Genomic DNA, 22708 nt, shown 5'->3' on the forward strand with positions numbered 1-22708 from the left:
TATTCAGATTTGGTGTTTATTAGCATGACAACTAGCCTAACTAGACATTGATAATACATGATGGCATTTCCACCCTGAATTTATTCATTGAAACAATTTAAAGTATTACATATAGTAGCGTAAAAATCCGTTATTTACAATAAATGTGTTTATTAAACGTTATATTGGTACACATTGTTTTGCTGTGTTATGCCATCATGATTGACTGGTTGAGTCTTGATGAGCTTTTCTGTGCTTGATTGCTTTAGTCTCCGCCCACTCACCTGCTACCCGGAAATCACATGTCCATGTCACACTCGTGCTATCATTACTTCTGTTATTACTGGTGTTGCTTCCCGAGTCATTATTTCAGGTAGGTTCAAAGCAGTTTGTCTTGATGATTAAATTTTTTGGAACTTCACCAATAGCCACCTGTTTGAATTTAAAGTTTATGACGCTTTCCATGTTGCTAACCTAGACGTTAGCTAACGGTAGACCCTGATTGCCAGTGCAGGTTAACCCGTATTACGTGCTGTTGGCGCTATTAATTAATGTATTTAGTCTCTTCATAATTTTCCTGTTGTTTTAATAATTATAGCATATCATATAAATAATTATATATTGTTTCAGTGATTGTGGTCCTGTAGGTGTATGCTGAGGCAAGTGAGTGCTCTGAGGCAATGCTAATACTTCTGGGCCACCTTACCTTCCTCTACCACATGACGTTACGTGCCCCACTTACCAAGGTATGGTACGCAATGGTTTATTTCAGACATACTTAACTATAGTTCTATTAAGGAACATCATGTGGTTACATTTGCACAATTCAAAAAGTAAGTAGGAAAGAGATGGATGTTATTTAAACCTACCCCTACTCCATGAGTGATAATTCATTCACACCATACGGTAACTTAAATGTTGACACTTAGAATATTTTCTTTGCTTACATTTTGTCATTTAAATTTGGTTCACTTCCTATTTTTTTAAATGACATATATAGTGTGTGTAGTGTTCAAGTAACGGAAGAAGTGTTACAAATAAGGATAAGAGTTGAGAGTTGACTTTTAGCTTGTCGATGGTTTTGTCCGTGTTGTTATTATGATGATTACGTTATTATTGCGCTTATTGTTAGATCATTTAAACCTGCAATAAAAGACGGTTCTTCCTGCGATCAAGTCTGGTGCTTGTCTCACCAAACAGTTATTGACACCTAGTGGCCAATGTAGAATACTACATTCACAATTTTAATGTGTCATCTGCCTTGTGTGTGTATATTAGTTCATTTAGTTAGTTAATTTAGTCATTTTTATGCTTGAAAATGCTTAATTTAGGAAAAAAATACACGGAATTCTTACTAATAATAGGTCATATTCAACCTCAAAACAGCAATCATTTATTAAATAATTATTTTTTATATTATTAATAGAGTGGGGGAGCGATGTTTGAACTGCGATGTAGTGACAGATGACTGGTGCCTAATATTGTTAAATTTGGCGTAATCTGTTATTGTAGAGATTGTTGATGAGTTTGATATGTCTCAAATCTTCATGAGCTGGGTCTTTTAGCTTCCTTATCGGCAAGATGATGTCATTTCCAATATTTTGTCCAGTTCCTTAATGGCTTTGACAAAAAGTAGTTTGGCTTCCTCCGGTCCTTCACTGAAATTGATGTAGATTATGCAGTTGGTGCTCCAAATGCCTTGAATTTTCCCCTGCTTTCTTAAGTGGCGTTCTTTCTGGCGATGTCAGGTTTGCGTAATAGATGCTCATTGTTGTAGATGTTTTGTTCCCTTGAGTTTACTTCTCTGCTTCAGCAATGCCACCTTGTTTTTTTGTTGGTAAACTGGTGATGCCAGACATTGGAATGCATGTATCAATATTAAGTCAAAAGAGACACAAATAGAGGTAAAACAGCTTTACATTAGATAAATAATGTGTACTTTACAGCAGAAAAGATGATGGATGAAAGACTTATTCAGTTGGCACTTGTGGCCGTTGTAGACTGCAAAGGACGTTGCATAAAAAATACATCAGTAATAATGCGGATATATTATTTCCCACACATGACTAATACAAAAAAACAAAATTCAGGAGTTTCAAGTGTATACCGTGTTATGCTGATGGGCACATCTAGGAACAAGAAACAAATAATACCTTTTCATGCTTCGGTTGTGGAAGTATTGTTGGGACCATACAGCCACATGTTGCCCTGTTAGGTTATTCTCAGCTGATGTCCCATGCTGCCACGCTCTCATTTGCACGCCCCATAACTCCAAGTAAGTAATCCCCAACCCTACACGCCAACAGTTAATTGGTGTATTGCAAGTAAATCTGATATTTATGACGCTAATACCCACACACTGTGCTTTATACTGTACTAGCGTGTCACAGCCACCTTCTGTCAGCCTGCGGTCAAATTTCTACCTCAGGGAGGCGCCAGAGATCCTCCTCCCGTGGAAGTATTCTCCCAGATTTAGCATCAAACGGACAAATACAAGCGTGCAGGTTCAAATATGAAGGTTATGAATGAAACACAAAACTAAATTATTATTATTATACCAATATTTGACACTCATGACTGTTCCTGATTACAGGACATCATTAATCTAATGTGGGAGTGCTGGATTTGATCTGTGTTATATAATTAAAGCAAAGCTGCACTGTGTACAGTTAAGGGACTTGAAGGTGATATTTCAATGAAAAACAAACCAACCCAAGCATGGAGAGTAGGACGTTTTATGGGACTGACTTTGTTTTTGACAAAGAAGCATTCATCACCTTCTTCCGCCCATTGCCACCTAATCTCATTTGGTCAGTCACTGCTGATGTTCTTTCCACTATCAACGATTCATAATGATGAGCTGTTCCAGCTGCCCCATCTTACCCTGATATAAATAGAAAATAACAGAAGATTGATTACCTTTTCTAAACTATGCATTTCTTGTTTTTCATCTTCATCCATTTATTTAATTTATTCTAAAATAAGTACAAGGCTAAATAACATGTCATTTTAAAATCTGTTCTTTGATTTATTGCAAAAGAGAAGTTTTCTGTAAAAAAAAAAATAAATGCATTCATGAAAGAATAGACAAATCCCAACCTTTTCCAAACCCGAGTAACTGCATATAATATGTCATGTTTAATATGACGATACAATTCTCAGCATCCAGGAATAGGAACACTTCAGGTTTTCCCATCATTCCATCATAGTCTGAATTGTTTACAATCATTTAGTCATGTCATATTGGGGCTATTTCCAGCAAGGAAGAGGATGGGGTGGAGCATGAACTCGGGGACGGTTATAATCGCATTGTAGGTGGCGGTTATTGTTGTCGACTGCCTCGGCGATAACTTGACTTCATGAGCTGCAGGAGCTGATTGCTGAAAAAAAAGACCTTGGAAAATACACTGGATTATTTGGTAAGTTTTTGTTTTCATGCATGGTCTATAGTGCTTGGAATAAACAGAAAATTCATGAAGTTTCGAGTTAAATGTAGCATTATTATTTTTGTAAAGGCATATAGCTCTTATTGGATATAATCTATATATCTATATAATCCAAACATGCTTACCAAGTTACATTCAGGGACATCACATGTTTGTAGAATTCAACATGTCTGAAAAGGAGTAGGAAAAAGCAGTGTTTATTTTATCTGACCCTTTATCCAAGGGTCAGCAATTGTCGATAGGTTGTTTACTTCCTGTGTTTAAATGTTGCCATTTTCTATTAGTGATGGGGCAAGTGTAGCTATTAAAGTGGCATTGAGTGTATGTTACCCTGATTATTTTACACGCATTTACATTTAAATATTTCCAAGTTTATTTTGCTAAATCATTTAAGTTTGTGTGACGAGAAAGACACTTGTGCCTTTCAGATGTATGACATTTCCAGGTTTTTTTCTTTTTGTTGAGAGCTAAAATGAAATGAAATATGACTGTAATGCGTTCAAGTACACGGTCTTGCGGGTGTCAGTTAACTAGGATGGATATTGCCACACCACACAACGTGATGATGACAGATCACCAGAGAAACGGTCTTCTTTCAAGATGAAATGGGATTATCCAACTCTGCGTCTGACTCTTGGGTGTAATTTGTTTATCTGACAAGGCTAATCCACTTATTTACTCATAAACTGCACTGCCTATTATGCAATAATGATTTCCTCTTTTCCTTCCAAGGACTGATGACTGTCATCTCCTTGGCGGCCGCCCTGAACTTTCATCTTTAATCAATTGCAGGCACTACGGACCTGGAACGAGGAACTGAAATGTCCAGCAGTGACTATAAGAGACTGGAGCTCTTCCGACATATCCTAAATGTTTGCAGCCATGATCCGTCCTGCAACACCTCCCACCTGCTGCTGCACAACATCAGCTCATGCAGCGGGCTGGAGCTTGTGGGGGATGGGTCCCCCTGGTTGAGAAGCCTGATCTCTGTGGTGTACTTTGTGGTGGCAACAGCTGGAGTGGTGGGCAACCTGCTGGTGTTGTTTCTGCTGTACTCCACTCGCACCATCACCACTGGCACAATCAATTTCTTTGTCTTCAACCTAGCTCTGGCCCACCTCCTCTTCTCCCTGGCTTTGCCCTTTTGGGCTGTGGACATTGCGCTGGACTACAGCTGGCCATTCGGTGTGGGCGTGTGCAAGGCCGTATCCTTGCTCACCGGCCTCAACGTGTTTGCCAGTTGCTTTTTCCTCACAGCCATGAGCTTGACCCGCTACTGCTATGTGGCCACCGCACTCAAGCCCAGCGCATCCGTTTGCAGCAGGTCATGCACCTCCCCGTTGGTCACGGCCTTCATCTGGGCCGGAGCCCTTATTGCTGCAGCACCACGAGGTGTGTTTGCTGCTTTGAGCCGCGTGGGCACCAGCAACGATACTGCATGCCTCCTCCGTTTCCCAGATGGTACAGCCTGGCTGGGGATAAACCAGCTCCTGCGGGTAGTGCTTGGCTTTCTGCTTCCTTACACCACCATCATCCTCTCCTACCTGCTGCTGCTGCGCTTCCTCTGTCGCCACAAACTGAAAGGCAGCAACTCACGGCGAAAGGCCAACGTCTCAAAGTCGGTGGCGGTGGTGGTGCTGTCGTTCTGTGCCTGCTGGTTCCCGTACAACATCCTCACCCTGTGGAGCATACTCATCCACCTGGACATCGTCGACATCAGCCCCTCGTTCTACGTGGTGCAGACCTACTTCTTCCCTCTGGCCAACTGCTTGGCTTTCACCAGCAGCTGCTTCAACCCCGTCATCTACTGCCTGGTGCGGAAGGAATACCGAGTGGCTCTTCACAATGTCTTTTTCAAGCTGAACCTGGCCATCATGTCCAAGATGCCTTACGCCATCAACCCCAACAAAGGATTGCAACAAGCTGGACAACTGGCCATTCCTCTTAGCAACATTCCCAGCCAGACGAGCCAATCGGACTCAAGAAGATACGCGCCCCTGTCAGCACTCCCAACGGTAGTCTCCACTCTGTAAAGCCTTTTGTTGAACCTTATCGAACCATATTCAATGCAAGAGTTGCATCCAAGATTATACCGAAGATGACAACAAATGCATGGTTTTAGCCCTGTCATTCCCAACCACTGTTCCGCGGCACATTAGTGTGCTGTGAGAGATCATCAGGTGTGCCACGGGACATTATCCAATCTCACTTAATTGGTCCCAAAATATTAATTTACTACACATTTCTTTATTCATTTTTTTTGTGACAAGCAGAAGAATGCAATGCTCTTCCACGAGATCGCAGGAGATACTTCATCAAGCTGTACAGTTTTTCCACCTGTTCCCAGTAACACATTTTTGTTTGGTGGTGTGCTGTGAGATTTTTCTAATGTGAAATATATGCCTTATAAAACATATTATCATACACAAGACAATGATAGGACAACGTTGCTCTATCTAGTGGAGATGGTGGTCAATTACAAACAAAACAACCACGATAAAAGCATCTTCTCTCCATCTTTTACCTTTTCTTGCTTAGTGTTATTAGCATGAGTGTAAGATGTGTAACTCCTGAATAAAATTGGTCTGAAACTGCATTTTGACCCTGATTTTTATTTCACAATACACACTTTCACATTTACCCCTTCTTCTTTGTGTCTTAGCAATCGCTGATTGTTAGTTCACTTACTGTGTTGAACATGTTCTCAGATTACCAACAGGGAAAGAAAATAATAGTGTGTAATGAGGGAAAGGCTTCTTGAGACGTCATCTGTACTTCTGTGAAGAAGGTGTCGGACGTTTCGCTCCTCATCCGAAGAGCTTAGTCAGCGAACTAACAAGTGCTGGTAGCCTAGGCCTTAAATACAGTAAGAGTGGGCGGAATTGGTGTGCCAATGCCCTCCTCCTATTGGTTCCTTACACTAAGCCTGGGAGGAGTTGTGGTCTAATCCTCTCCTTCCGTGTTCAGCAGGTTACTGAGACCGAAACCCACAGCTCTTAGTCTTGCAAATGAGGTAGAGCCAGGGCCGAGCCAGAACAATAGATGCTAACGAGCCAGTATCAGAGTCGTTCATACCCAACTACAGGGAGCTACACTTCCCTTTGATCTGAGGTGCTAATGGAAGGAGAGGATGAGACCACAACTCCTCCCAGTCTTAGTGTAAGGAACCAATAGGAGGAGGGCATTGGCACATCAATTCCGCCCACTCTTACTGTATTTAAGGCCTAGGCTACCAGCACTTATTAGTTCGCTGACGAAGCTCTTCGGATGAGGAGCGAAACGTCCGACACCTTCTTCACAGAAGTACAGATGACGTCTCAAGAAGCCTTTCCCTTGTTGGACAACTCCTGTATGACTGAGAGCCTATACAGACAAATAGTGTGTAATAGTAAAGTTAATACTTACGGTTAGCTTATTCAGGAATAAAATAATGAATAAATAGTAGAGTGATATCATAGTAATAAATAGTAAAAGTCTTTTTAGCATGGACTTTGTACATACAAAGTTAGTACATATTTTGCCTTCTGTGCTCCCAACATGCCACATGATGGCGCTGCCGTTCTTCATTTCCTTCTTCTCTTTACCTAATGCATCTTCAACTGAATATGGAATGTGTACTTAAAGCCAGGATGTAAACATATAAACATCAAAATACTCAAGTTCTAGCTCTTATAATTGCACCACCAAACCCACATTCTCTTGCATCCTCATCAGTTTTGTTTAAAACACATTTTACCCAAGTTTCTTGTCCTGAGTGTCGTCACTTGCAACAATGGAGAGAGCGACACCCTGAGATGTGTGGGGTGTGAGCAGGCTCACAAACGGCTGTTTAAGTATCACCTAAAGGTAGGACAATGTCATGTTGCCCTTCTTTACACAGTATATATCATGACATATAAGTCTAGATACACATAAAGAATATATTGAAAAGGACCTTAATGGGCACAGGAACATGAACCTCAACCATTTTTATTACAGAAAATGTTTTCAAGGGAGAATACTAGAAATGAAGCGTGGACATACTTTAGAGTAGTCAATGTACAGCTGGTATAGATTTATGCAATGTCATTTCAATAGTAAAGTACTCAAGGGTATTTGCATTTTGCATTTTGTCTTTAGCATAAATGATTTTTAACTGAAAGTTTTATTTTTTCATTTTTTGACTTTTCCTAACAGGAATGCACGTGGACTTTGTTGTGGCAGATTACAGCCTTATTTTTGCACATTTTGTTTGCCATGTGGGTACGGTGTTTTTCTCAGCATTATTGGCATTTATAATTCATTCATTATTATTCAACAAATGTTCCTATTATAATCACAGAGGGAAAACCACCACTACTTATTGCAACTTTCACGTTCTCCTGCAATTTTATGGCAGCAAATTTTTGGGGCAAAAACTTCTGCTAAATCAGGCATCTCAAAAAAGGCCAGCGAGATCCTGGGGGGACTGGTATTGTGTCAGTGTTCAAAAATGTGCCCTGCACTTGAGTTTAATATGCAAATAAAGCTAATTTGTTGAAATCATGTGCTTTTTGGGGTGAAGGTTACAAAGAAGACTTAAAAGAATCATGAATTCATAAAATCACAAGCTGATGCAATGTTATTGACAGAAATTGACAAAAACATAACTTTTGCCACAACAAGCCCACGAAATCCTTGAGGGACTGCTCAATATAGTGATACACAGAACGTTTATCGCGGTTAATTGGTTAGAGGTAAGTAAAGTTACATTCAATAGTAATAAATTGAATATTTTCATGGTTAGAGCATAAAAAACAGTTTATGACGTTCTAATCCCAGAGGTGGGGCACGATGGCGAGGGCCGGGCCTGTACCTATGGGGCCCGGTCGGGCACAGCCTGAAGAGACTACATGGGTCCCTGCTCCCTGCATTTTAACATGACTTGATGCTTGATGCAGTGACAAAAGCTTATTTATCTTTAAATGTATTACTTTATTGAAATCACCCAGAAAAATCACCTGAAAAAAAGATTACATTCCTTCAATTTAAACATAACAAATCATATCAATCCACATACACAGATTATCAGAATTACAAACGCAGTCATACCTACAGTAAATATAGCATTATTAAATCAAAGAAAAAAATCCACATTGAACATCCACCACACAACATCAGGGGAGTGTAGGATATGGCTTCTCAATGGGGCATGGCTTGTTTCAAAACTAAATGTCAATAAATGATTACATCCACTCAGCCAAAATCAAGTCAGTCAAATTCTATTAGATCCTTCGTGTGGCACAGGAAGTCAATTGTGCAGATAATAGCTGCCAAGAAAAAAAATAGTATGTTTTATTCTAAAACTCTATACATCCATTATAGAAACGTAAATATATGTTGCACTGTCGATTGATAGTAGTATTCAAAATATACAAGATATTATACGTAATCGATGAGGTCTGTCATCATTTGTGTTATTCTGAACAAAAAAATTACCTCATTTCTTTCATTTAATAGTACAAGGCAAGGTGCAAATTCTATCATTCATATAGAGGAGGTGGGGTTTGTATAGCACACAGCACTGTTTTAAAAAGTGTTTAGCTCTTCGGCTCAATTTCCTTCCATATATTTTGTGCTTCTGACACCGAAAAACAATTTAAAGGTTATCTCTGTGTTCCTCAAACACCTGAGAGTCTGATAAATACTGTTCATCTCATACTTATGTGATGGTAATGGAACTGAAATACGATACTGGAAAGAAAAAAACAGGAAAATAAGGATAAATTGATAGCACAGCAACGTTGAAGCCAAATTTGTGGCCAAAACGTTTTTAAAATAGTGTACAATTTCCCTTTAACTTCAAGAATGCATGGGGTTAATATACTCTTTCTATAAGGTTTTTCCCACATTATTGAGTACAACTTGGCCAATTATAAAAACATTAAAAAGCTAATGAAATCAACATATATTTGAAAAGAATATAATTGATATTGCAACCCGGTGTTGGTCAGGCCTTGTCCCATCATTGCACTATAGACTCTGATGACTTAATAATAATAATGTACAGTAGAGAATCTGTTTACAAGTTCATGCCTGATGGCCTACTCATTGATTATTATTACAATACGTTTTACATAGAAGAATAAATAAACACTTGTCGCTTTATTAGCTTTGATTATAAATGACTCTGTTGCATTCCACCGTACAATATTAGTTTTATCTAGGTGTGCCTAATAAATTGGCAAGTGGGTTTAAACATTAATGCTGTACATTTCAAATAAAACTTTTTGTATAGTTGAAAGCAAAAGTTTTTTTATTCTTTTTTTAAAGGCAAGAGGTTTAAGTGAATGATATCAGCCATGGTAATATAAATGACGCATACATACGCATTAACCAACACAGCATTAGTTCATCACCTAACTACAAATAGACATGTAATATACAAATGTTACACCTGGCGTTGGTATTATATATTTGGCAGTGTTAGTCCTGCACCTGGACGCCATCTTGTTCTCCACAATACTTGTCCTTCCTACTTCTTTCACGCCGCATCGATGCCAAGAGTTAAAATGTGCAGTTTGGTTAAAGAAAATGTTTGTTTTTTTTGGTACAACAGAATAATATGTGACTTACTCATCTTAGCATTTTTAAAAAGCACATGCAGAACCATCGCACATCAGTAACACAACAGATGACTTGCTATGATATACTGTACTGCTTTGTTCACATCACAGTTTTCATCACTTAACTTACAGGGACAGTCTTTTACACCCCGTTGGGAAAAAAATATGAAAAATGCTGGACATGATGGACTGTTAATATATTGTTTTTGTTGCAGTTGGTTGAAGCTGAAGTGGATGCTAAGATCCAGGAACCAGGTAGGAATGACCCTGTTTAGAATATAAAGGACAGGATAACTTATTTTTATTGCACCTCCATAAAGATAGATGATTTAGAGTAGTCATTTTTAAACTGTTAAAAAGGACGCTTTACAGCAGGGGTGTCCAACGGCCTGGGGCCATCTGCGGTCCGCAGCTTGTCTTTTCTTGGCCTGTGGCACATTCTAAAAATATGACACAAGAAAACTACCAAAAAAAAAAAACAACAACAGTAAATATGCTTTGTCACCAATAGCACAAAGCTGAGATGCAGGCTGTAAAGTAGAGTCAATTTACATAAAGTGATATTTCAATCACTGCTACCCACATTTTTGGAGTCATTTTAGGACAAGGATGTCCAACATGTGGACATGTTCCAACATGTGCAAATGGCCCCTGGGCCATTTGCAGCTCGTTTTGTTATTGGCATGCGTCACATTGTAGCAATAAATTCAATGAAAAACAAAACAGTAAAAATGGGGCAAAATAGAGCAAAAAGGCACAATGTAAAGAGGAAAACTGCAATGTTGAGAATGATAAGTGCGAAAAACACAAAGCTTTGTCTTTTTTAGCCTTGTTCCAAAATTAAAATCTTTCAAAGTGGCCCCAAGCATTGTTTGATTTTTCAGCATGCGGTTAAAAGTTGTAGTTGTTAATACTACTACTAACAGGTTTTGTCACCTTTAACACAAACCTGAGATGCAGGATGTTTTATCTTAGCATATCTATGTTGGATTAACCTGTTAAGAAAATTAAAAATGTCAAAACGTCCTATGATTTCTTAGTGGAAAATGTTTGGACACCCCTGCTTTATAGTCTGGTGTGAGTAGAGCTCATGAAACAGCTTGAATTGTCCTAATTGGACAAGCTGCGGATGTTTAGCACAGGATTTACAGGATTTATTTACATACCTGTACTTTGTAGTGATTCATTTATTTTTTTGCTGTTTTACATAATTGAAATGCATTATAATAAAGAGGGAAAGGCTTGAAATTGAGTATAGCTAAACTGAGTATAAGTAGCTATCATTTGTTTAGAAAGAATGATTATGTGATTAAAAAGATTCAAAAAAAGCAAAATCAGGCCCACCGATGATGATATGTAACTAAAAGACTGCATTTGAATAGGACATTCTGCCTATTCACGTTCAGGGCGGACTTTGTGCTTTTTCTACATTTTGTCAGCAGCCCCTGAAGAGAGAAGTGTTGCATTGTGGCAGCAAAAATCTCCAAATGTCCTTTTTTAATACTTTTAGCTAAGGAAACTCCTAATGAGGCATTGGTTTACCTTCAACTTGTGATTCTTGGTACATATTGGTCTCCGTCGTAACGTGATTGTCAAGTTCTTTTGAAAGTTTTTGTAGCGACAAGTATCCTTGTGTGGTACCGTAGATGTTCTCGTGGAGACAGAGTGGGCGTCTGCTCACACTTGTATGACCATCACGGATCCAAGTCGCTTTCGAAGTGGCAGTCAGGATCCTGGGAGGCCGCCATAGACCTGGCTGATAGACTGGAATGAAAGGAGAGGAAAGGAATGAAATCGCTGCTCACCATGCGGCATCGCTAAGGTGGCTGTGTTTAGAGCGATAAATCAACATTTTGGGAAAGAACAGCTGATGTAGAGGAAAATATTGACACCACTCAATATACCTGGTGTGTTTAGCATAAAGATGCAAGACAGGAATCTTGCCAGCACCATTAAAACACACTAACATGTTATGGTCTTACAGCCGTCCCTCGCTACATCGCAGTTCAAATATCGCACCCTCACTTTATTGCTTTATTTTTCAAACTGTAATTATTTAATAAATGATCACTGCATCGTTGACTATGACCCATTATTAGTCAATGTTGAAATACATGTTATATGTAGTATACTGGCCACTAGGCATCAGTAATGACACAAAACATTGATGAGACATGACAGTACATCACATTACCATCACACTGCATGTACAGTAGTGTAGTCAGCTATGGTGTGTTCGACCTGATAGAGTGAAAAAAAAGTTCTCCTCCTATTCTGTGTGTAAGTGGTAAATTTTTGGCTTCTTTCTTTGTCTTTCTTCCCCACTCCATTTGAAACCCTTTCTTAAGTTTAGAATAAATATATTAGAGGTTAACTAGTTAGCTCGCTAGTATGCTATGCAGCCGTGGCCATCTCTTGTGTCCCTACAGTGATCCCGTAGCCTGCGCATGACCAAAGAATAATACAGGCCCGGATTTAGAGGGGAGTCTGGGGATGTCCCCCCCAGTTTTGAGGTACCCACGATTTTGTTTGCCACAATAAAAGGTAATAAAATGATAAACCATCCTGGATTCCAGTCACCCAGTCCCAGTGAAGGTACATGTTCTGAATTCTGGGCGCGTGGTGGACGCATATGCCAGAATGCAAGCGAGACGCATGCTATTCCTGAAGCCACTGTCAGGCTGATCATTTACATTGGACATTGAATGTGTGCTGTACATGGCTATTCAGGTGGAGGTACAAAACAAAGGTTCTGGCATCATGACTATAAGGAAAACTGACTATTCTCAATGAAAATGAACCAGAAAAGCGATCCCCAGTGACATAAAATTATACTCAAATCCTCGGAATTTACAGCTGCTTCAAATTAGAAAATATTTCAGGAAATTGAGCTAAAATGGGTTTCTCCTAGTACGGGTAATTTTATAAATAGAATCTTTTGGCGTAAATGATGTATTCCAAAGATAAAAATAACAACAAACTCTTGAAATTAAGGACATAAAATTGGCCTCAGATATCACCAGATTGCAGGAAATGAGGTCTAATTTTAAACATTTTTGTGGGGAAGGGCCCCCAGACCCCCCGCTCCATTTCCAGCGCATTTCCACACCCCGCCTTTTCAAAAAAGCTAGATCCGCCCCTGTAATAGAAGTGTAAATGTGGCTATATGGGAGTTATTTCATGTCGATGTGAAATAATGGTAAAACATATTTAAAAAGTCATGAACAGGTTTTCTATGTTCTAACTACAAAAATATTACATTTATTAATATTAAATCCTACTTTGGGTCTGGGGTCTGGGTCTGGAAGCAATTAACTGCGATAAACCAGGGACGACTGTATTCAGAACTTGAGCAAATTATCATCAGGGAAAATAATGCAACTGTGCCAAGTCCAAAACTGTCCAGGGGCCATTTGCGCGTCATGGCTCATAAATTTCTTCAAGCTTGGCAGGTCTGTGATTGTGTCCGACCTTGCGTCATGGACATAAGTCACGCCAATGTTCCCGTGGGATTCTTAGCAAGAGAAGCACGTAGATGCCAAAATGTTGAAATATCACTTCATTTATTGATTTCTTTCCCCTTTGAAAACAGTTGACACCAACAGATGAACAGGACTCTCCCCCTCTTGAAGGAATATCTCGACACTCAACCCAAAAGGATGTGAGCTGTCACTGCTGCCAAAGAGTCAAGACACGGCGGCCTTGCAGGCTGGCGGCACTGATGAGTCACTCTGTGCAACAAATAATGTATACTGCAAGACATAATATACAGTGTCGGTGCTGAGGGCTTGATATTCCTTCAAAGAAAACAACACACTGAATTAGCCTCTGTGCACAAAGCATCCAGCTCCTATTGAGGATGTGACATGTGGTTTTGATAGATGGGAAAAGGTGGAGTGTGTCCTGCACTGACTGGCAAATGTGACGTGGAGAATGATGCAGTGCTTTTGAGCAAGTGGCGATGGTAAGAGAAATAAATTATATATATATATATATATATATATATATATATGTAGACTCAGGCACAAACCTGGTCTGTGAGGATTCGAGGCTTAATATCAGGAATGGCACCCCCTCTCAGCTCATCTTCCACAGCCATGAGTCTGACAACAGGGAAATAGAAACAAACGCTTGACAAAAATAAAATGACGAAGCCGCTGTTTTTTCAGGTTGAGTTTAGGTATGTATGTCTTCGTGTGGCCTTTTGATGATATTAAAGTCTTGGCATGCTGTGTTTTGTTTGTACAATCCACTCCAGTAATATGCTTTCCAGAATGAATGTATGCTCACCAGCGGTTTTATTAGGCACACTTGCACAAAGTAATGAGATCCAATACAAGAGCTGTATGACACATAATTCTAAGTATGGAGAGGAGATGTCACTTTGTAGTTTTATGTGTGTGTGATGGCAGTAGATACAGTGGAACCTCAGTTAGCGTCATTAATCCATTCCAGAATGTCCAACTCAAACTGAATCGTGCTCTAGCCAAATACATTTTTCCCATAAGAAATAATGGAAATCCAATTAATACGTTCCGGACACCCAAAAATGTTAACACTAAACTTTTTAATAGTTGTTCAATTATAGTTTTACTGTATATGCAAAATACAATTTGAAATGCATATAAATGACGAAGGAAAGGGATAAACATTTAATACAGAGATCCACACAGAAACTACCTTGGTGTTTTGCTATGAGTTGTTTTCGTGAATTCAATAGTTGGTCTCACCTTCTTTGTCAAAATGCTGGTACAGTAGTACCTCGCATAACATAAACCTCCTTTTACATAAATTCCACTGAACATAAAGAATTTCTGTAAAATTTTTGCTTCGTATTACAGAAGAAATTCCATATAACATAAAGCGTCAAGTCAGTGCAAGTTTTTTTTTTTTCAATCAACTTTATTAATGCCTCAAGTCGGTGCAAGTTCAGGTTAGCACTTGGTGACGCCTTCTGACGCATCACGCTCTCATTGGCTGATTTTCGGGGCACCACCTCCACTCTCATCTCATTGGCTGACTTATACAGCAGGTATGTAAGTTTGTGTGAGAGACAGGTTTCTCCCTTCAAACTCCTTCCTCTTCGTAGTCCCCCTGAAACTAACTTAAACAATTAAGTTAAGTTACAAATTAAAATTTGGCACACAGCATTATCGTGTAGCACGTGTGCGTTTGTCTGTGAGACCAGCTGACTCTTAGACTCTCTGAGTCGTGTTTCGACTCAGGCTAGCCCTCCTCCTCCTTCCTGCCTCCACTTGCGCTCCTGATCAAGACATCTCGTGAACGGTAGGATTGTTTTTGTTTTTCGGTTTTATTCATTTACAGTAATCTTATTTATTACCTTATTTTATATTGGAATGTTACTCTACTATGTTTATGCTAACGTTTTCTTATATTTTCCCACCATATTTGGTGGACTTTGAACATTTTGAAGTGCCAAAGAGGTGAGTTTGGGAAGATCTTGGAACGGATTAGGCTATTTACATGTATTTTACGCTTCGTATAACATAAAAACCCTATAACAAAAAGGTTCTCGGAACGGATTATTTACGTTGTAGGGGCGTCTACTGTACTTGCAACTTCCTTTGGCTCCATTGTGGGTTATTTTACAGCCGTGATCAATAAGAAAAGCAGAGACTTTTGCCGTAACCCTGTTGGTTAGCAAAGAATTACAGTCAACCGCTGATGACATCTTCGATGGGTAACGGAGCTGGGCGACAATGACTTCCTTTTTCGGTTTCCATGCTAACGCAATGCTAACAGGGACGTTTTGTGATTTAAAAAAAATAAGCAACGTTATGAACACAGTTGGACTCGCTCAACAAGATGCACGCCATATTGTACACAAACTGGAAAATGTATGCAAAGCAAAATTTTTGTGTACATTTTTAACATAAACCACTGAAGTTAAATGTAAAAACTACGACTGCTTCTTGTATTGGATATCATGAATGTAGGTGTACCTAAAGTTGCGTCCGGTGAATGTATGATCCGTCATAGTTGATATTGCTCTTTTACAGTACTGTATATGCTGAGCTATCTTATTTATCGCTTACGATAAGTGCATTTTATTTAAGAATACTGTACTTTGGATACTTAGCAGAGCATTTTATGATGTTAAATCATACAGAGCTGTTACTCGGTATGCTTAATGGTGTGCTAAGCTAGGTTAGGTGGTGATGTTGTGAATTTGTCAAAATGTCCCAAAATGTTTGACTATACATTAAAAGTCAGGAATAGGTTAGTTTTTCTATTACAGCACTTGTAACTATATCAGGGTTTCTTTGTGATTCATCCTACTTTTTCACAATGAATCTCTTCTTTCATATGGTCTTGTGTTGTTAGACACACATATGTCCTTCAACACCCGGTGCTGACATGCTCACAAACACCAACAAATTTCTTTTGTGTGTTAGGATTGACGCCAGAAGAAAAAAAAAGGTGTCAGTGGACATTTTTCCCGTTGAGCTCAACCGTCACCTGTTGATGATGCCTTTGATTTGAGAATCCTTCTCCAACTGCTGCTGCTTGAGGCGCCGCTCGCTGTCCTCCAGGCGGCACTGATACTGCTGCAGGATCTTGCTTGTCTGCTGCTCCTGCGACAGAAGCCGCTGCTCGTACTCCTCCAGCTTGCGATGAGACATTTTCAGACGCTCCTTCAAGGAGTGGATCTCCTCCTCGTACTCCTTTACCTGCGGAGGGAAGCCGCTCTGGATTATGAATGGAAAACATTAGTGTGGTGTGCAGTCAGTGCCAGCAAGGCTTTCTCTGCTGGTCTAAACACTATCAGAAGGACTTACCTACATTTAATTTAAAATGGTGTTAATTTATTCCCAGCAGTCTATTATCTTCATTTTGTAGAGTGTCGCTTGGTTGCACTGCTTCCAGTTGTGTACGTGTATGTTAGGTTTTTTAGTCCAATCAGATTTCAGCTACTATGTGTGTTGCTGTGTCAATGTAATCTACCCAGGGCCCACAGTTATGTCAGCAGTCAGCATCCTGTGATTGGTTGAGGTCTGAAAGCCAATTCCCTCACAGACAGTTACTATTGCGCTTGAATGCATCACCACATGAACAGCGCAGCGCTGTGATGCCACGTTTGTAATGCGTTCTGTAATGCCACGCATTGTTATATTGCTTTTTTGGATATTTTTGAAGGTTTGTATAATTGTGACGTGGTGGTATACGAGGTGGATTGGGTCGCTTAAGTCCGGACTGAAGGCCCAGGTACCAAATGCACTGCCCGCCACTGCTTTCCACGTATACACTATATAAGGCAGAGGACAGTAAGTTTGCTGACCCTCTCCAAGCGGGATTCATCCATGCTTTTGGAGTACTCCTTGAGTTGACCCTCACGGTCGGGGCGCAGGCTCTCAATGTCGGCAGAGAGATGTGGCATATTGGACACCCAGGCCACGGTCCGTTCATTCAAGTTGGACTGAGAACCCTGAAACAACACAAAAATTCTGTTTTGGAGGTTATATTTTTACGTCTTGTTAGCAAGCTTGTCCAAAAACTAGAACCAGAACCAAGGATTGTCTGGTCTTGGCAGTGGTTAATGTGTACAATTCTCAACAAGGTGAAATATGGACTGACCTTATTGACAACCGGCTTGAGCAGATGCTGCTGTGGAGGCTGCAGCTGCTGAGACTTTTTGTTGCTTTTTGTGGGCGTATCTGTCGACTCCTCGGCGGCCGTGGACGGGACATGGTTCTCCTTGGCGGAGCCCGTCTGGAAAGGCAAACCAGGAGCCGGACTGTCCGTCACAGGCATCTGTGTCTCCTGTTGTTGCGGTTGTGGTTGTTGTTGCGGTTGTTGCTGCTGCTGTTGCGACTGCTGTCGTTGTTTTGGCTGACTGCCACTGAAGTTGGTGTCGGAGGAGTCCAGGAGGAGGTTCCTGCTCTGGGGTCGGGCCTTTGGAGGCGTGGCGGTGGCTGGAGTGTTGATGGAGCGCTGTGACTTGAGAAGTTGGGACGCAATGGAGGACTGGCGCGCGGGGTGAACAGTGGTAGGGGGCGTGGCCAAGGAGGCGGGTGTACCTGTGCCAGTGCCTGTCTGAGATGTGACACCCATCATGTGCTGCTGCTGGAGGGACTCCTGAGGACAGAGGAATTCAGAAAGATGACAAGCTCCCTTTCAGTGTTCCCTGGTGGTTTAACCAAAGAAGGCTGGAAGTCTGACGTCATCTGACCCCCTCAGAACCAAGTCAAACCCTGACTTTTGACCTAAAAAAAATCCCACACACCCCCACACCCCAAAGTCTTCCCAGAAGAGGGACCAACTGTACCTTTTCTTCCAATATAACTTTGTGTAGGTGTAATGGCTAAATGTGGTCAAATAAAAAAGGCCAACACATAGCCAATAATTAATTAATTAATCAAGAAAAATCGTCATAGCGCCGACTGTGTTAAAAAAAAAAAAAAAAAAAAAGACGCTGGAGATGTTTGTTCCATCACAGCCCACGCGGAAGGCCAGAAATAGCTCAGGACAACAGTACAGTACATGGCGTTAGCATTAGAACCACTGCAATTTACATCCTGCGAATGACTAGCCAGAATAAGAGTAGGAATCTCACAAGCTATACAGTATATTTGCTTCATATGCTTAAGATTAAGAGCTTCAGTAGCTAGGAGGTAAGACTACAGATGCTAGCACAGAAGGATGGAGGTCAAGAAGAATTTCTACTCTTACATTTATTCCTGAAAGTACAGCATGTACAGCAGCTGGCAAGCTGGCAATGCATAAACTTCATTCTCTAGTGTGCGCCTACACATTCTAATGAGTTCCAACACTAGATACAACATGAATAATGCTCAGTTTTGACTGGCATTGTTGGAGAGGTATTAATTTGACAGTTGTTATTGGGCTTCTTGTTTGCAGAGGTGTACAACCGCATAGTATAATAAGGTAATCATATTAACGGTACTCACTACAAACCACGATAGTAAACATGTTCAAACGTGTCAATCAAATCATAGTCTTTAATAAACATAATATTTAGTCTGGATCATAATGGATTTACTGTTTATCAAAAATGGAATGTATTATTATCTTGAGTGAGGCACAATTTTCACACTAGATCCCATTAATGTGCAGATGTACCAGAATGAATATACAGTATTTCATGTCTGAAACTAACAACCACTTTAGTTTGTGCATGCATATTCAAAGTGAAGCGATTCCTACCTGCACCTGCAGTGACAGCTGATGCCAGACAAAGTCATTGTTCTGGTTCTGCCGGCTGAAGTCGTCACTGTAGCTGTGTGAGTGGACGATGCTGGGCTGCACCAGGCTGTTCTGAGAGCGCAGGGCCGACAAGTCCTCGCTGCGGGAGAAAGCGTTGTTGCCGAACGCCGGCACATAGTCGTGGTGGCCATTCTCTGGCTCCGGGGCAAGGAGGAGCGGTGGGGGAGGAGGCTGCGCCGGTGAGTTCTGGGCCGCCAGATGGAAGAGAGGGTTCTGGAAAGACAGGGGGTAGTGCATGGCGGCTGCCGCCTGTTGCTGCTGCTGGGAGATGGATTCAGTGGGACCGCCAATGTGGCCCATCTGGCTCAGCCTCAAGCCGGACCCTGCCGAGCCACTGGGAAGGTGCCCACTCATGCGAAGAGGGCCGCCCAGGTTGCCGAAGCTGTGGCCCAGGCCGGCAATGGAGGCCTGGGAGGAGGTGAGCATGTCTCCCACAGAGTTCAGGTTGGAAATGCTGTTCATGCGTGAGTCTTGAAGGTCCATCATGGACACACTCTTGTTAACACTGTGTACCTGAGTCCAAGAACAACAGAGAACAATATCATCAGTGACGTGTACGCAGTAAAATATTACTATTTTTAAAATATTCAATGCTTTGTATTTTTAAAAAAATGCAGAATTTGCACATTTCCCGATCACATACAGGGCAGAAACCAGAAGTGAAGCAGTGATGAGTCGCACTTCATCTCTGAATGAACAATCCTTCACAAACTGGGCTGTGTGGTTCTTTGCCGTTTCTGTTTTTCATTGAGTCGCCATTTTGATGTTTGCAGAAAGATTTATTGTACACCAAGACTTTCTACAGCCAGTGTAATGTCTTTAATGGAAGTGTGATTCTTGTAAATCATGCAATAAACTGCAGAGAAACGTCATAAGATGATGCAGACAGTACTCCGCTGTACCCTCTGTATGAAGGGGGCGTACATGAAATCTCAAGGAGTCAGACATGAACCTCACCACACATCTTTGAATATCATCATTAAAATATATATCAATAAGTATTCACACATTCATTTAAAGGCCTTACCTTTGGGTCAGGTTCGGTGATGTCAGAGCTGCTTGTGCAGTATGCCGGGCTGGATCGGGCCAGTGGTGGCCGTGTGACGTAGAACACTTCCCTGGATGAGCGAAGGTCTCGTTCTGCCTGACGCCTCATGTTGAGGTTGGATGAGAGGGACTCTACGGCTGACATGCCAGTGGCGGGCGACGGCAAGCGGGAGATGTCTATCGAACTGGAGACATGACACAACTGTTAAGTGGTGAATACAAAGTTCCTGTCCTTTCTCCGCTTGTGTGGTGCAGGAGATGATGCCAAAGAGTTAGCATTTTTAAATGATTTTATTGGGGTTAGGAGCTCAAATGATTAAGCGCTACAGACTGCCAGAATCCAAAAACGTCTGCTGATTTACAATCCACATTTTTAAATAAAATTGTGTACATTGGGCATTCTAGTACTATAAAAATTAGCAGGGGTATTTTATGTACCCTACTTTCAGTGATTCCCCACCAGTGTTGTCATACACAAACGCCACTAGAATGCTTTATGAAGATGAGTGCGGGGGGGTGGGGAGGCGGCATCGCTATTACAGCTGTTATTGCTCTTACGTTAAGAGTTCTCATCTAAAATGTTGGCTGTAAGGCGAGAGTGAATGTCTCTTGATAATGGCAGAGTGCTGAAAGAAAGTATGAGGTGGAGAAAGGAGGTTTGAGTAAGAGGGTGTGGGAACAGATGGTGCTGGCAATTACCAATTGATCAAATACTTACAAAGCCTTCAGAGATAAATTAGGTAACATTAGCGGGGCTCAGAAATAAGCTGGCATTGTGATTTGAGCCACTGAATCCCCATTCTGTGAGTATTCTTGGTCTTGATGTGCATACTACTGTTAATTACACCCATGTGACGCTGCAGTGTCAGCCCGCGTTTCCATTAGAATTATCCGTCACGGCGCAGCCTCCCCGAGGACATAATAATCTATTTTTACACGTGATGAGGAGGAGGGGAAACCTTACCTGTTTAAGTCGCGCATCATCAGGCTCTGGAAGTCAGAAGACATGAGGCGATTGAATGTGGGCCGAGAGAAGAGTCTGTCCTTGGGCCGCTCGGGCTGGTGATTGGTGGTGGTGTGCAGCTGAGGGTTCCTCAGGGCCACGCTGATGTCATTCAGCAGTCGAGGCAATGGCCCTAGTTTGAGAATAGCGTCCTGCAGCAGAGGTTGGAAATGTGACGGCAGTGAAGATTGTTGTGCGCTTTAATGGGTTTTCGCAACCTTTTCTTGGGGGTCGCTGTTATGGTCAAATTGAGCATCTTTGTGAGTAATACAAAAAGATGCTGCCAGTCTTAGCCATACAATGTATGAAGTGAACAGAAAATATGGACAGTGGAGCCTGACATCCCTCGGATTGGCTAACTCTCGACATAAGCAGTTTTCAACATAAACTGAAAATTGCTTGCATATTTGCTTGACTTTTGACTGATACATAAGTAGAATTGGCAATAATCAAGGATTTTTAAACCTACGGCAGTTTGGTGACATTGTTCTCCTCTATTTGTGCAACATTTTGTTAGTTGCTGAAAGGTGAATGAAAGAATGGCTGAGAATCCTACTGGAAAATAAGAAAGGACGTTTGGTCCTATGTTGAAGCTTCCAAGATAAGTGGCAGTTCCTGTCCTACTGCCACTCCAACCCTTTGTTTGTTTTGCAAAAATACGTGCAATAATGAAAAAGATTGTGACGTTCTGCAGGACAGGAGCGAGCGTCTCCTGTCCTGCGCTCGTATTTTGGCGGGCTGTGCCTTCTCCGGGGAGGAAGAGGCAGCCGCTTCACGCCTGGTGGCCGCGCAGCTGCGGTCAATTAACATTTGTGGCGGTTAAAAGGCCAGCGCCGTCGAATGTGCGGCGCTGGTTCATTGTTGATATTGTTGATATTCCTCTCTGAGCTGTTACCTAGATTTACCTACCTGTTAATACAGAGTGTTTTCCCCTCTGTCTCTTTTGGTTTTGCTCCCGTCTTTTTGTGAATACTTGCACCTGTTTCATTAAAGATTCCTTATTTTAGCACGCCATTGCCTCGTCTCTGCATACCGGGGGTCAAGCTTTCGACAGCAGCAACCGTAATGTGACAAAGATGACAATACTACAACAGCCGTCAACATAAACGGACTGATTTTTCATAGAAATTACTGTACCCCTTTGGGTCTCAAATTTTTGTCAACAAAAGCACTCCACCATGTACAATATGTCAACGATGACTTAAGATGGCACTTTTTAGTAATAAGGACATGGTGGGCCTGGACTTGGTGTGTTGGTCGACTTAGACTGGTTGTCGACATAAACAGGATCGACATTAATGGGTTCCACTGTGTAACTTTAATTTTTTTTTTTTATTACTTCAGTGAATTACCAGTGCAACAACTACAATTATACCAAGTCTGGAAATAGAAATGGACATACG

General features: G+C 41.2%; 2 protein-coding genes and 1 long non-coding RNA gene across 11 annotated transcripts in view; 2 read left to right on the plus strand and 1 right to left on the minus strand.

Annotated features, from left to right (window-relative positions):
- The first annotated feature begins 260 nt into the window (after window positions 1-260).
- LOC129173078 (relaxin-3 receptor 1-like) lies at window positions 261-6061 on the plus strand. Of its 4 annotated transcripts, XR_008567155.1 has the most exons (5): window positions 261-352; window positions 610-725; window positions 2195-3398; window positions 4158-5605; window positions 5699-6061. XR_008567155.1 is itself a non-coding variant. In XM_054763584.1 (4 exons), the coding sequence occupies exon 4, from the start codon at window positions 4247-4249 to the stop codon at window positions 5456-5458; it is 1212 nt and encodes a 403-aa protein (XP_054619559.1). In that variant the 5' UTR covers window positions 261-352; window positions 610-725; window positions 2195-3398; window positions 4158-4246; the 3' UTR covers window positions 5459-6061. The 4 variants fall into 4 exon arrangements, 3 of the variants coding, with proteins under 3 accessions (XP_054619559.1, XP_054619560.1, XP_054619561.1); XM_054763584.1 differs by having other exon boundaries at window positions 4158-6061; XM_054763585.1 differs by lacking the exon at window positions 2195-3398 and having other exon boundaries at window positions 4218-6061.
- Window positions 6062-8349: 2288 nt separating this feature from the next.
- LOC129173077 (ras/Rap GTPase-activating protein SynGAP-like) overlaps window positions 8350-22708 on the minus strand; it is a 35184-nt gene continuing 20825 nt past the window's right edge. For 4 of the 5 annotated variants that reach the window (XM_054763579.1, XM_054763581.1, XM_054763578.1 and 1 more), the window contains 8 exons: window positions 21267-21457; window positions 20283-20487; window positions 19196-19768; window positions 17606-18106; window positions 17310-17456; window positions 16490-16701; window positions 14040-14112; window positions 8350-11773 (listed from right to left, as the gene is read on the minus strand). In XM_054763579.1, coding sequence (XP_054619554.1) covers window positions 11735-11773; window positions 14040-14112; window positions 16490-16701; window positions 17310-17456; window positions 17606-18106; window positions 19196-19768; window positions 20283-20487; window positions 21267-21457 — 1941 coding nt within the window. In that variant the 3' untranslated portion in view covers window positions 8350-11734. The remainder of the gene's footprint in view (window positions 11774-14039; window positions 14113-16489; window positions 16702-17309; window positions 17457-17605; window positions 18107-19195; window positions 19769-20282; window positions 20488-21266; window positions 21458-22708) is intronic. The other variant, XM_054763580.1, reaches the window with a different exon arrangement.
- On the plus strand, window positions 9197-22306 carry LOC129173079 (uncharacterized). 2 transcript variants are annotated; one of them, XR_008567156.1, is made up of 3 exons: window positions 9197-10264; window positions 13602-13973; window positions 16426-22306. It is a non-coding gene; the product is annotated as an uncharacterized LOC129173079 (long non-coding RNA). The 2 variants fall into 2 exon arrangements; XR_008567157.1 differs by lacking the exon at window positions 9197-10264 and adding an exon at window positions 10958-11831.

This window comes from Dunckerocampus dactyliophorus, chromosome 20 (genome assembly GCF_027744805.1).
Source record: "Dunckerocampus dactyliophorus isolate RoL2022-P2 chromosome 20, RoL_Ddac_1.1, whole genome shotgun sequence".
Taxonomy (NCBI): domain Eukaryota; kingdom Metazoa; phylum Chordata; class Actinopteri; order Syngnathiformes; family Syngnathidae; genus Dunckerocampus; species Dunckerocampus dactyliophorus.